This window comes from Dermacentor variabilis, chromosome 7, assembly GCF_050947875.1.
Source record: "Dermacentor variabilis isolate Ectoservices chromosome 7, ASM5094787v1, whole genome shotgun sequence".
In the NCBI taxonomy this organism is placed as follows: Eukaryota; Metazoa; Arthropoda; class Arachnida; order Ixodida; family Ixodidae; genus Dermacentor; species Dermacentor variabilis.
This window is the reverse complement of record NC_134574.1, coordinates 62,005,802-62,019,284: the sequence shown is the minus strand read 5'-3', so window position 1 is coordinate 62,019,284 and position 13,483 is coordinate 62,005,802. Positions and strand designations below refer to the sequence as shown.

Genomic DNA, 13,483 nt, shown 5'->3' with positions numbered 1-13,483 from the left:
CAAACTAAACATGAACATCGAAACACACTGCGCCCAGTTATGGAATCAGGATTGGGGACGAGGTATGCGACGCCATGGATGGCAACATCAATATGGGCAAGACGTGGAACATCTTAAAGCACCTGCTACACCCAAATACCTCAAATGGATCCCGGCACATATGGGAGAAGTAACCACGAATGCCACTCCCAACCTCAACGAGAAGGCCCTCCGCGCCGAGCGACAACTAACCCACCGCGGCACGGACCGTGACGGCCAAACACCCCACAACCCCCAGGGAAGGGGGATGGACTGCGGCGTAGGCGATGGGGAACACGGAGGAGGTGACGACGAGGAAGAAACAAAAAAGACGACAGGGACAGACTGGTCCCGTACCACGACATACTGACACACTACACGAAACAAAGAGAAGCATACCCACAACCCCGCAAACAACTCCACATGTCTCAATAAACAGACTGGAGAAGGTTACAAACCAGAACGTTCCGAAACCCAGTACACTTATAATAAATTCCACACAATACCCAGACGCGAGCTGCAAGCTCTGCAAGCACGACCAGGCAGCCATGGCATACATGTCATGGAAATGCACGGAGATCAGATTAATATATGTCATCATCATCATCATCATCATCATCATCATCACCATCATCGGCCTGGTCACGCCCACTCCAGGGCAAAGGCCTCTCCCATACTTCTCCAACAACCGCGGTCATGTACTAATTGTGGCCATGCCATGCCTGCAAACTTCTTAATCTCATCCGCCCACGTAACTTTCTGCCGCCCCCTGCTACGCTTCCCTTCCCTTGGGATCCAGTCCGTAACCCTTAATGACCATCGGTTATCTTACCTCCTCATTACATGTCCTGCCCATGCCCATTTCTTTTTCTTGATTTCAACTAAGATGTCATTAACTCGCGTTTGTTCCCTCACCCAATCTGCTCTTATCCCTTAACGTTACACCTATCATTCTTCTTTTCATAGCTCGTTGCGTCGTCCTCAATTTGAGTAGAACCCTTTTCGTAAGCCTCCAGGTTTCTGTCCCGTAGGTGAGTACTGGTAAGACACAGCTATTATACACTTTTCTCTTGAGGAATAATGGCAACCTGCTGTTCATGATCTGAGAATGCCTGCCAAACGCACCCCAGCCCTTTCTTATTCTTCTGATTATTTCCGTCTCATGATCCAGATCCGCCGTCACTACGGGCACTAAGTAGATGTATTCCCTTACGACTTCCAGTACCTCGCTGCCTATTGTAAATGCTGTTCTCTTCCGAGACTGTTAAGCATTACTTTAGTTTTCTGCAGATTAATTTTTAGACCCACTCTTCTGCTTTGCCTCTCCAGGTCAGTGAGCATGCATTGCAATTGGTCCCCTGAGTAACTAAGCAAGGCAATATCGTCAGCGAATCGCAAGTTACTAAGGTATTCTCCATTAACTTTTATCCCCAATTCTTCCCATTCCAGGTCTCTGAATACCTCCTGTACACACGCTGTGAATAGCATTGGAGATATCGTATCTCCCTGCCTGACGCCTTTCTTTATTGGGATTTTGTTGCTTGCTTTATGGAGGACTACGGTGGCTGTGGAGCCACTATAGATATCTCTCAGTATTTTTAGATACGGCTCGTATTCACCCTGATTCCGTAATGCCTCCATGACTGCTGAGGTTTCGACAGAATCAAACGCTTTGTCGTAATCAATGAAAGCTATATATAAGGGTTGGTTATATTCCGCTTATTTCTCTATCACCTGATCGATAGTGTGAATATGATCTATTGTTGAGTAGCCTTTACGGAATCCTGCCTGGTTCTTTGCTTGACAGAAGTCTAAGTTGTTCCTGATTCCGTTTGCGATTACTTTAGTAAATCGTTTGTAGGCAACGGACAGTAAGCTGATCGGTCTATAATTTTTCAAGTCTTTGGCGTCCCCTTTCTTATGGATCAGGATTATGTTAGCATTCTTCCAAAATTACTGTACGCTCGAGGTCATGAGGCATTGCGTATACAGCGTGGCCAGTTTCTCTAGAACAATCTGTCCACCATCCTTCAAGAAATCTGTTGTTACCTGATCCTTCCAAGCTGCCTTCCCCCTTTGCATATCCCCAATGCTTTCTTTACGTCTCCCGGCGTTACCTTTGGGATTTCGAATTCCTCTAGACTATTTTCTCTTCCATTATCGTCGTGGGTGCCACTATTAATGTATAAATCTCTATAGAACTCCTCAGCCACTTGAACTATCTCATCCATATTAGTAATGATATTGCCGGCTTTGTCTCTTAACACATACATCTGATTCTTGCCAATTCCTAGCTTCTTCTTCACTGTTTTTAGGCTTCCTACGTTCCTGAGAGCATGTTCAATTCTATCCATATTGTAATTCCTTATGTCAGCTGTCTTACGCTTGTCGATTAACTTCGAAAGTTCTGCCAGTTCTATTCTAGCTGTAGGGTTAGATGCTTTCATACATTGGCGTTTCTCGATCAGATCTTTCGTCTCCTGCGATAGTTTGCTGGTATCCTGCCTAACGGAGTTACCATTGACTTCCATTGCACGCTCTTTAATAATGTCCACAAGATTGTCGTTCATTGCTTCTACACTAAGGTCCTCTTCCGGAGTTAAAGCCGAATACCTGTTCTGTAGCTTGATCTGGAATTTCTCTGTTTTCCCTCTTACCGCTAACTCATTAATCGGCTTTTTATGTACCAGTTTCTTCCGTTCCCTCCTCAGGTCTAGGCTCATTCGAGTTCTTACCATCCTGTGGTCACTACAGCGCACCTTGCCGAGCACGTCCACATCTTGTATGATGCTAGGGTTAGCGCAGACTATGAGGTCTATTTCATTTCTAGTCTCGCCGTTCGCGCTCCTCCACGTCCACTTTCGGCATCCCGCTTGCGGAAGAAGGTGTTCATTATCCTCATATTATTCTGTTCCGCAAAATCTACTAATAACTCTCCCCTGCTATTCCTAGTGCCTATGCCATATTCCCCCACTGCCTTGTCTCCAGCCTGCTTCTTGCCTACCTTGGCATTAAAGTCGCCCATTAGTATAGTGTATTTAGTTTTCACTCTACCCATCGCCGATTCCATGTCTTCATAGAAGCTTTCGACTTCCTGGTCATCATGAGTGGATGTAGGGGCGTAGACCTGTACAATCTTCATTTTGTACCTCTTATTAAGTTTCACAACAAGACCTGCCACCCTCTCATTAATGCTATAGAATTCCTGTATGTTACCAGCTATATTCTAATTAATCACGAATCCGACTCCTAGTTCTCTTCTCTCCGCTAAGCCCCGGTAGCACAGGACGTGCCCGCTTTTTAGCACTTTCAATTCTTTCAATAGCACTGCTGGACTCGCCTCACTAGATAACGTTCTAGCGTTAAACGTTGCCAGGTTCATATTCCAATGGCGGCCTGTCCGGAGGCAGTGATTCTTAGCACTTCTGTTCTTCGCAGCTGCAGGTCAGTTGCTTCGCAGCTGCTGGGGACTGAGGGCTGGTGTTTGATTGTTGTGTTCATATATGAGGTTGTGGCCAAGTACTGCACCAGGGTGGCCAATCCTGCTCTGGTGAAGGAGTGTGTTACCGGTTCTGGTCACCGGGATCAGGCCACAATCCAGGCCTGTTTGTGCAATTTTATCAACACGCGGATTTTTTATTTAATGCGGTGGAAAATTGTCGGCACCGGGATTCGAACCACGGACCTCTTGCACGAGAGGCGGGTGTTCTACCTCTACGCCACCGCTACATATAACACGACAACATATAACCAGACCTTCACGAGGAGCGATGGCTAAGCGCTCTAACTAGCTCGAAACTAGACCTACTATGGGCTATCCAGCGGGCCTGGGCCACGGTGGAAATGCTATGCCTCACCGCACATAATGCCCGGGTTGCCTGAGCCCGGGCCGGCAACCTCGCAGGTCCTTTTCCCGTTAAAGTTTTTTTTTCCGTCCGTTCGGAGTTGCTTCACGCGCCTCGGATACGCCACAATGCAAGTAATACGTGCTCCTATCACCATATTGGCGTCAGTGCCGACTGCTACATCGCATTCACCACGGCGGCAGTCCAGCGTCGGAGCGTAAACAAACTTAAATCTCGGAGGCAATGTCGGAGGCCGCTGCTCTGGGTTCCTCCATGCTAGCGGAATCCTCACGCTCCTCCGGAGTGTCGGATTTTAATGTTTTTTACTGCGATACAGCTGGGATCAACTAACCTACAGTGCTCTAATTACCGAATCAGCCCACATTTTGGCATAAGGTAACGTGTTTAATTATTTCAAATAACTTGATGGGTTTTACATGCAGAAGCTATGATGTATTTATGACGAACGCCGTTGTGTGGAGGTGGCATCAGTGGCACAATAGTTACGCTATCACCTTTCTGTGGTTAAGGTTCTCTGTTTGACTTAGAGCGCTGGAAAAATTGATTTATTTAAATAAGTGCAGTTTCGCCGTAAGGACAAAGCAATGAATGCGATAGGAACACGTTATAATACCACACAAAGTGTAAGATTGTAGCTGGGATGGTAGTGTGAATTGCAGCAAACATAAGTAAACATGCTTGCTGTAGCCTGTGCAGGAACATGAACAGAGAGAACTCGATGACCGCAAGCAGCATCGGTTGAAACTACAGGCTCTTCTCGGACTAGTCACCTTCTGCCATCTTCATTTTCACCCTATTGCGATATGCTCACGGCGGACATAATGCGCGCGTCCGCTTCGCGCTTTTTCACCGCAGAATCTTACTGCGACGGCGATTTTATGGGCACTCAAGGCGAATATTCACCATCGTCGTCGGCATTGTTATGTGGCACTGCGTATGTTTAAGCATATGCGTGTTGTATGTTTATACATTCAGTATATGAACGACAAACTAGTCAGCCACCAAGTTGCTCGAACCAGGACTTACGTTCTTGGCTAGAGTATTCATCAGAATTTTCGTAATGGCAGCACGCAAATAAATGTCATGAAACATAACAATCACAGCGGATTGCCTTTATTTAAAATTTCCTCAGGCGAACAAATGTAACAAGTACGAACCAATATCACTGCTCATACCTGGGGCGATATAACTTAAAGCTATTCCAATCGTTTCTATAGCAATTCTGCAATCAGCCCTCCGCTATTGGTGAAACAATTTTGGAGTCACAACCCATGTGCCTGTCTGTCACGTGACGTCAGGAAAAACGCGAAAACGCCCCATCTAATATGATATGCGCACACTGATTATGCATGATTAGACCAAACGGAAGAAAAATAATATTATCTGATTCTGACATATTTCTTGCTATTAGCGAGAAAGGCGTTGTTTGACGAATCGCTGTGGGTCGAACGTTTCGGGCTGCAGGCCACTTTGCCCGTCTGTCTCGCGACGTTGAAAAACCGCGCAAAGCCCCCGCGTCAAAGTGACGTGTACGCGTTAATAACTAATTATTATGCTGAACAAAATAAATTTTTTTTTCTGAATAGCCGGGCACTGCCCCGTTCTGAAAGGAATAGAAGATGGCTGCCCGCCTATCGCTGTGGCACAAGCTACATGGAGCTGCCGTGCTGTATGGATTGCTTTGCGTCTACAAAAAATTTTGCGTGGCCGTATAACGTTTTGGAGACCTTTCAGCACGTATGCGACAATGCTCTGTCAAGACTACCTTGCTGAGTATCCGTTTTAGCGGCACTTTTAACCTTCCGTTGCACGCCGCCGCGAACTTCGACCAGTCACCGAAAGCTAAGTAAGGGGAAGTGGACAGATCGCAGACGCCGGCACCACCATCCTTATCCAGTTATCTCCTTTCGCTTTGCTGGCTCAGCCCCGTCGAAACTTTCGCTACTTCAGCGTGCTCTTCGCCTCTTTTCAGCGAGTTAGATACGAAAAACTGCTCAAAGTAGGCAACTCTATTCACTTAGAAAGCAAAAGAAAATGACATCCTATAAACGAGGAGGGTTCTTGATTGTGATTTTGAAACAACGCTGCTGGTTACCACCCAATGCTTGCGTCGGTGGTTACGTAAATTTGACGTCAGGAGATTGGAATAAAAACAGATTGGAATAGTTTTAGGTTATAGCGCCGCTAAAAGGGATGCCAACTTACTCGCGCGGCTCTTTGCGGGCAGCGTAGTCGTGCCTGTGCGCTGTCATTACGGGCTCAGCATGGCGTGGTAAAGCATTTGATGGAACCAGAAATGTTGGCGCCTCCGCATATGTTGCATTCGCCTTAGTCGTATACGCGCATAGTTAGAACACAATGGGAAGCGTTCAAGTGTTACCCTAAACATTTGCTATCGCGGTCAGTGCTTCGTGCTTAGGACAAAACTGCCAACTTCTGTCGACGCGGTCACTGAGCCTCGTTGTCTGTTTCCGCTGCACCGCTTTTGGGCGCCTGCGGCGTAAAGCTGCACTGGGCGCCGCTCGCCCAACAGCACCTTGTGTCTGCATCTGGACTTACTAAGCGGCCTCGGCGCGAATGTGCGCTATCCTTTCCTTCAAACACGGAAGCAGGTATTTGATGCCTAAACGATGTCTTGAATGGATAACTCACAAAGCTAGTAACACTGTGGATGAACACATTATGTAGCTGTGGACTTACATCCCTAGTAACCTTACGCAAAAGTTTAGCTGATGGATTTCTTGACAAGTATAACTGAAAACATTTATTAAACATTCCCTTAAACTTCTTTGGCAACGGTTACAGTAAGACGAGATGAGTCCAAAGTTACAATTTAATTTAAATCATGCTCGGACATCAGAAGAAATATTTATATTGTCGGATGGAGTGATGTACGGTTACTTTTCCAGTTGCTAACCATGCAATAGTTTAACACAGCCTCATTGGTCGACTAGTGCAGTTTGTTTAGAGCAGTCAATTCAACGCTGCTTATCACAAATATTTTGCAAATAAAGACGGCCTTTACATACACCGGCGTTATGCCAACGGGCCCGTATTGACTGAACGAATGTCCCCTCTGTATGAAACACATTTTTGTTGTCTAAACGTTGCTCTGATGAGTCTCGTGCGAACTGAAATAGTTTCTAGCAGAGAAACATTTTGTCAGTGCTGCTACCGTTCAAGGAGATATGACATCCTGGTTTCAGGTACAGGAGATAAGATGATATAGGATGAAAATGCTGTTCTACAGTGGATTCTTAGAAACAAAGGATGGCTCCCATTTGGAAAATTACTCTGCGCACCACTCTGTTTAGCGATATGAACATTATTCTTATGTCCATGCTAGATTTCAAGGAAATTTATCTTACTTTAGTATCGCGATATGCTTCCATAGGATCACCCAGAAATAATAAATATTTCTTCGGCATACCACCCAAGAGTGCATTCTTTGCATATTGCATGTGACCGGGACTGAATCATCAATCTAATATTTTATTATTCTTAGATGCACTGTACAGATGAGCTCTTCACGCAGTGCACCATAGTGCAAAAAACATGATCGCCGTCTACAATGCAGCAATACATCTGCCATGTATTGTAGTCAAACTTTATTATATGTTAAATTAGAAAAGATCCATAACGTGCAGTTAAGAAGGGGGACAAGAGCCAGAAAAGTTGGCCACGGAGGGATCTTAAAGATGATTACTTCCGCAGTCAGAGCCGGTCATCTATTGAAGGAGAGTATTGGATGCCGACAAAACCTTGCCGTCACTGTTTGAAGGTCCTGCAATCAAAGTCAAGCAAAATCTCCACGGGAGATGAAAAAAAAGCAATAGAGGAAATGAGAATGCGCGAACTGGAACTTCAAGTAGCAATATGTGCGATGCAAGATCAATGAGTCACCTTAAAATAAACTGAAGCACTCCTTTCTCTCTTCGTACTGGGGTCTTAAGATATGCATGTTATGATGTTTAAAATTACTGGTATTTTTTAGGCATAGAGGTAACAAAATTCAGAACCGAGTCGGACAGAAAACGTCCTTCAAAATGATGTATGGTGTCTCGCGGATAAAAACACACTTATTATGTTGTGAAACCAGTCCTTGAGAACCCCTCTACAAAAAATAATCAGTTCAAGACAGTTTACCATAATGCAGATAAATGATGTGCTATCTGGGTTAAAAGGGTGTATTGCGCTTTAGATTGTTAAACCTAAAGCACGTTTGAAAACTTGCAGTAGCTAGCTGTTCCGTTTCTTTTTCTTACCTAAACATGACTTACAGTACAGGGTAACCAGGTAACATACAAGTGACTAGCGATAAAGTGTCAAAATATAACGCTTCTGGCGCTGCCTCAATCACGTTTGCTGATATATGTTCAGTTCACCCTAAATGGCTTACCTCAGACCAGTAACGTTTCATCTTGGATGATACGTCATACAATATTGAAAGTATCCCATGACGAGACCAAGCGAGAACATTACGCCCCTTCATCAAAGTGTTAACATGCTGGTTGCGAAGTGCAAAGTGATTTTTGGAGGTTCCAAATTCTTCAGTGCATCTATAGGCTGGAGTAATTCAGAGTTTCTACATTAATTAGCAATTGAGAAGCCACACCACAAAAAAACATTGTTCAAACAATCACCAACATCAGCACCGTCATTAGTTTACACCAATAACCGATCGCATTTGATATTATATGAAGCAAGCAAACATTGTAGTAATGTTGTTGCTTTGCTCTGAAGCACGAAAGCTACAAGTTGTACAGTCTCACACACGCGTCCGTGCGCGCACGCACGGGATGCTCCAACCCATGCAAGACCAAAATGACACCATATAGGCCAAGTACAGTTTAGTTCATGATTACAGCCATCGGGTCCTCTTTGAACCCACTCATTTCTGTTGTTGCGTGTTTACGTTAACATTAAAGAATGTCAACAAGCAAAACTCCAGCATAAGAAACGAAGATGGCGAAAACCGGCAGGATAGTAGTGCCCCACCATCAATACCTGTGGTGGATAAGATCTAAAACGTTTAAACGATATTGACAAGAGACTAAGAGTGAACTATTTCACTTACCCGAGAAAGTGTTATCCAAACCTACGGATTATCAAGACGAATTCAGAATAGCGGAGGCGGCGAAGGAACATCCCGCCTTTCTGGTAGATAGCCATCTGCGAAAAGGCACGGTACCGCGGAGATTACGAAACAATGAAACGCATGACAAAAAGCTTCAGCACCGATGAATAACGCCAGTCATCATCCAAAAAAATCTAAAACAGTGCTGAAAACGACCCGCGACTAGCATAATTTACGTACATACCTGAACCCACGCCGAACATATTGCGTGCGCCAGAGGTCGGCTTTGTTCTTTTATTTTTCTTCTCGGGTTCCCAGGACCTCATTATTTCCTGTACGGAAAGAGATGCCGGAGAAGTTTAGAGTGATCGCACCGCGGTGGCTAGCACTGTCACACCATGGAGACACCTATGTGATCACAGAGCTATTCACTGCCTTACGATGACCAAGACACCAACGGCATTTCAATCATGCTGTCAGCCCCTCTTGCACCAGCATGGAAGAACGGTTTCGAGTCTTCGTGTGCGCGTCCTTGGTTTACAATGATAATTTTTTCTTGATTGCTATAGTTCTAGTGCAAAATCATTCAACATTGAGGCTAGCTTATTGTGTTACTCCTTATGAGGTCTCTTTGTCCACGGTCTCTTTTCTTCGCTAACGACGATGGTCAACGTACTTCTTCAGGCAGGCACCCGCATTTTTTAAGCAGGAAACTAATAAACTGCTTGAATTTGACTTTCTGAATGAATTTACCGAAATAAAGTTTTGTGATACCAGCCGTTGGTTGTTACCGGAGATAACAAATATACTATTAAATCTAACCCGCGTAGGTTACAATTAGAAGAAATTGTATTTCAGTCCTATGTTAGATCAAGACGGCTATAGCCGTTTAAAGACGTTTTTACTAAGTTCTTTGTTTCGTGCGTTACTTCAGTGCGATTAGTGCTTGCTTTGCTGGAGCGCCTACCGACCCTCTGTCTCTGTGATGTCATTGCCGTGGAGCTTCGCTGCACAAACGCCGCATCACCAGGCACTAGTCGACGTATCCTACCGCAACTACTAGGTGTGGGAACACAGTGGCAGTAGCCAGCAGGGTCTGCACGGTGGCATAGGCTGTGGTAGAAATTGTTCCTGCAAGTAAAGCTGTCAACACGAAGGTCTTAGAATACAGCTCCTTTTGCGCGCAGACTCTACGATTGGAGCAAGAACACGCGTAGAATTCTTTCGGCACCTGGCGTTCAAATTCTGATTCAAAGGGAAACCGCACAGTTAGTTAATGAGAGCAATGTTCTCCAGTAAACGTATTACAAAACTATTATGAAAGTAAAGGTATTACAAATAACAAAATTAGTATTTTGAAACTTTGGTATCTATAAAGTTGTAAATCGGTACTTTAGAAAAAGGCGAAGCGTTGGCGGTAGAGTGGATCGAGCCTACGACGCGACGATCAAAAGCAGAGTGCCTTACTCACTGGGCTAAACCAGCGCAAGCGTCTCAACGCGCTCGCTTAGCCGCAAGAAATTTGTAACTGGAATGTCCACTCAGCGTTGTTAAATTGTACATTAATTATTTCGCATTCACAAGTCCTAAACAGTGTTTAGGTGTCCTCGGATTCTTTTTTAGTACAGTTCTTATCTTGCTTGGAGGCTCTTCATACTTATCCCTGTAGGCAGCCCATGTTTAAGCGAGAGAGCAATTTTGCGTCGAAATGGCGTCTTAAGCGAAAATAGCGCGGTGTCATCCGCTAAGCCACTTTTCTTCTCAATTGTCTCCTGACAGGTTACCGAGACCAAGTGAACTCGCGCACTTCCTATATAGACCTCTCCCACGTCTACGGCATTAAAGGCGATATACAAGCATCGGTTCGAACTTTTAACAAAGGTAAGTGCAAGACTTCGGGCTTAATACAAGAACACAAACGTGTTCCATTTGGCTGCGTAAAAAGATATTTTGTAATGGTCGAGCTTCGTGATTCGCATATTCGCCACAGGTCTACTAATAAGCCAAGTAGTGGAGGGCGCGGAATTGCCACCGGACAGTCCGTTTCCTTATGCCGACAACTGCAGTATACCGAAGGACAACAAGAAGTGCGCCTGGGCAGGTAAGTCATTAAAGAACGACGGCCAATTTTCGGAGATCCATTAGCTTGAATGCGCTCTTCAAAAATCGCGTTTCACCTCTCGTTCAGGTCTCTTTTAGTGTTTGTACACGTGTCCACAAATGTCCCTCCTTTACACTATAAATTACCAACCAACTGGCGCGCCAATATCTTCCAAGCAAACCACACAACTGATGTGTCGGCACTCGCAGCGTATAACACGCCAGAATATGTCTGTGCACACTGCTGGAAGTTCTCTGAATATAGATTTCTCAAGTTTCAAAGTTTTGTAGTTATTTTCCCAAGCAATGCGGTAAAAGCCATAGTATTTATTTGTAAATAGCCACTAGGAGTAAAGCGTAAAATGCTACCCAAAGCACGGATCCATGCTCCTAGGACAGTGTGAACAAATGTTCGAACAAAGACGGCACAACAGCGGAGTCATCGGCGATAACTACGGTAGAAACACAATGGCAATAATTAAGGCCACTGGTATCTAGGCAGCACGACGGCGACTTTCTTCTTTCTGTTGACTAACTTCTGACAAGAAAATGATAAATGAGAAAGGCCCTTCTACAGAAAGACAGGTGGAGAGGGAATTCGGAGATATTAACAATGCCAGTGCTCGATTGGCAACACTTCAACTGACGTAGCAGAAGTAGGAAAGCAAGGATAAGAAGTAGGAAGGAGAATCAGAGCATTGAATTTGCAATAGCTGCCATGAAAACTGGATGGGACGCACGTAGCAGCTATCTCGGTGTTAGCACAAAAACATGTTTCTTCTTTAAACAGTTCAACCCCGAGGTCAAACGTAAATATATAGGTGGAGTTGAGTACCTGTCTACAACCAACATGTAGCTACAATAATATCTCAAAATTATGTCGTATAAGAAGAGCTTACTACAGCCGTGCATTGCCCGATGAGGCAACCAAGGCCGGAAAGAAGCTTTGGGACAGGAAAGAGCTTCACTTGCAACTAGTTCATTGCAACAGCATTATATTGAGAATCTATGGTGGTCATCTGCGCAGACACGTTTGTGCACAATACTCAAACAAGTTTGCATCATTATCCGATCGTACGGTGCAGAAACTGTCATGTCATTCAGTGATATGTCCAGATGTAACGCTGACACAGACGTCAGGTTTCATGTAGATGGCAGCCATTAATTCCCGTGCCGGGGAATCTTTGCTTTTACCAAGAATGCGTATATGGTAAATATGCTCACACGTGCAGGAATTGCAGTGCATAGGCAAATGCGCATGAATCTTATTTCACACAGAAAGCTCGTGTTCCCTTGGCCTATATTAGATGCAAAGGCATGTCTGATCGATATCGACCCTGCCACAATTAAGTGGAATTTTGTACATCACATCGACCGTGCAAGTCACCTATGACACTGTATGAATTTTACCATGAAGGCTGAGCTTCTGTGGGTCTGACATGCATGGGCACAAGCCAGCAAGCTTCCGCGGAGCCAAAAAATATAGTACTTTGTACCTGCTGGCCAATTTCCTTAAAGTGTGGGCCACATTATCCAGGTACGGAACAACCTTGGGCCTTTATTCCTCTAGCACCTCTAGCAGCTTGGCTTTTCGATTACGCTTCAATTTATCAAGGATAATTTCTGCTCCAGCAACCGTTATAGAACAAGGGTATCCTGCTTCCTATAGCCGTGCAGCTTGAGCGTCAAAACTTTCCTACATTTTCTGGGAAGAAGGCCTCACCAACACAGCCTCAAGACACACGGAGGCTCCTGAACTCTTTCTTCTAATTCCATCTATTGTCTCTGCTAAGTGCCACACACAATACCTGACATATTGCGTCGACAAGGTGCTGGTTCCGGGTGAAGTTCCAGGGTTCTTTGGAAATGTCAAGCCCTCTGTTGCACATGCCACCAAACCGACACTGGGTGGATAACTGAACAAAAATTCAAGGTCTTCACGCAGGCGGTGGCGCGAAGTTAGGAGTTGTGGTGGCGTTGTACGCTTAATCGCCTGCCCAGGGAATCCAGGAAAGTAGTGGATAAGTCAGCACAGCTTCTTGACCTGGGGGAACTTGCCCAACGTGGAAATATTTCAAACACACTGAAGAAAAGACTCAAATACTATGTGTCTTCTGGTGTACAGGTGGATGACTTGCTGGCAGTCAGCAGACGTGTAGCCAACAAGGCTGGTAGTGACGACCACAAACGGTGCCTTTGAGATGGTGTGGACTGCATTTTGGAGACCATTAGGCGCACACAGCTATGCCCTCATGAATGAACCTTAGACATCATCACTTCAAATAATGCAACTTTCGCCACCTACAAGCAGACAAGAAAAGTGGCTCTGTTATGTTACCTTACCGGGTATTTTGTGAAAATCTGCACAAGGAATCGTCAAGAATTTCATCCCTGCAAAGGGCCTCATAAATATGGTATAAAG

The 13,483-nt window shown here is 44.9% G+C and overlaps 1 protein-coding gene across 1 annotated transcript in view; it reads left to right on the top strand.

The window, feature by feature from the left end:
• The window catches only part of LOC142587478 (salivary peroxidase/catechol oxidase-like), a 152,508-nt gene that overhangs the window by 91,260 nt on the left and 47,765 nt on the right, over positions 1 to 13,483 (top strand). Inside the window, exons 8-9 of the mRNA XM_075698526.1 lie at positions 10,741 to 10,842; positions 10,952 to 11,062. Coding sequence (XP_075554641.1) covers positions 10,741 to 10,842; positions 10,952 to 11,062 — 213 coding nt within the window. The remainder of the gene's footprint in view (positions 1 to 10,740; positions 10,843 to 10,951; positions 11,063 to 13,483) is intronic.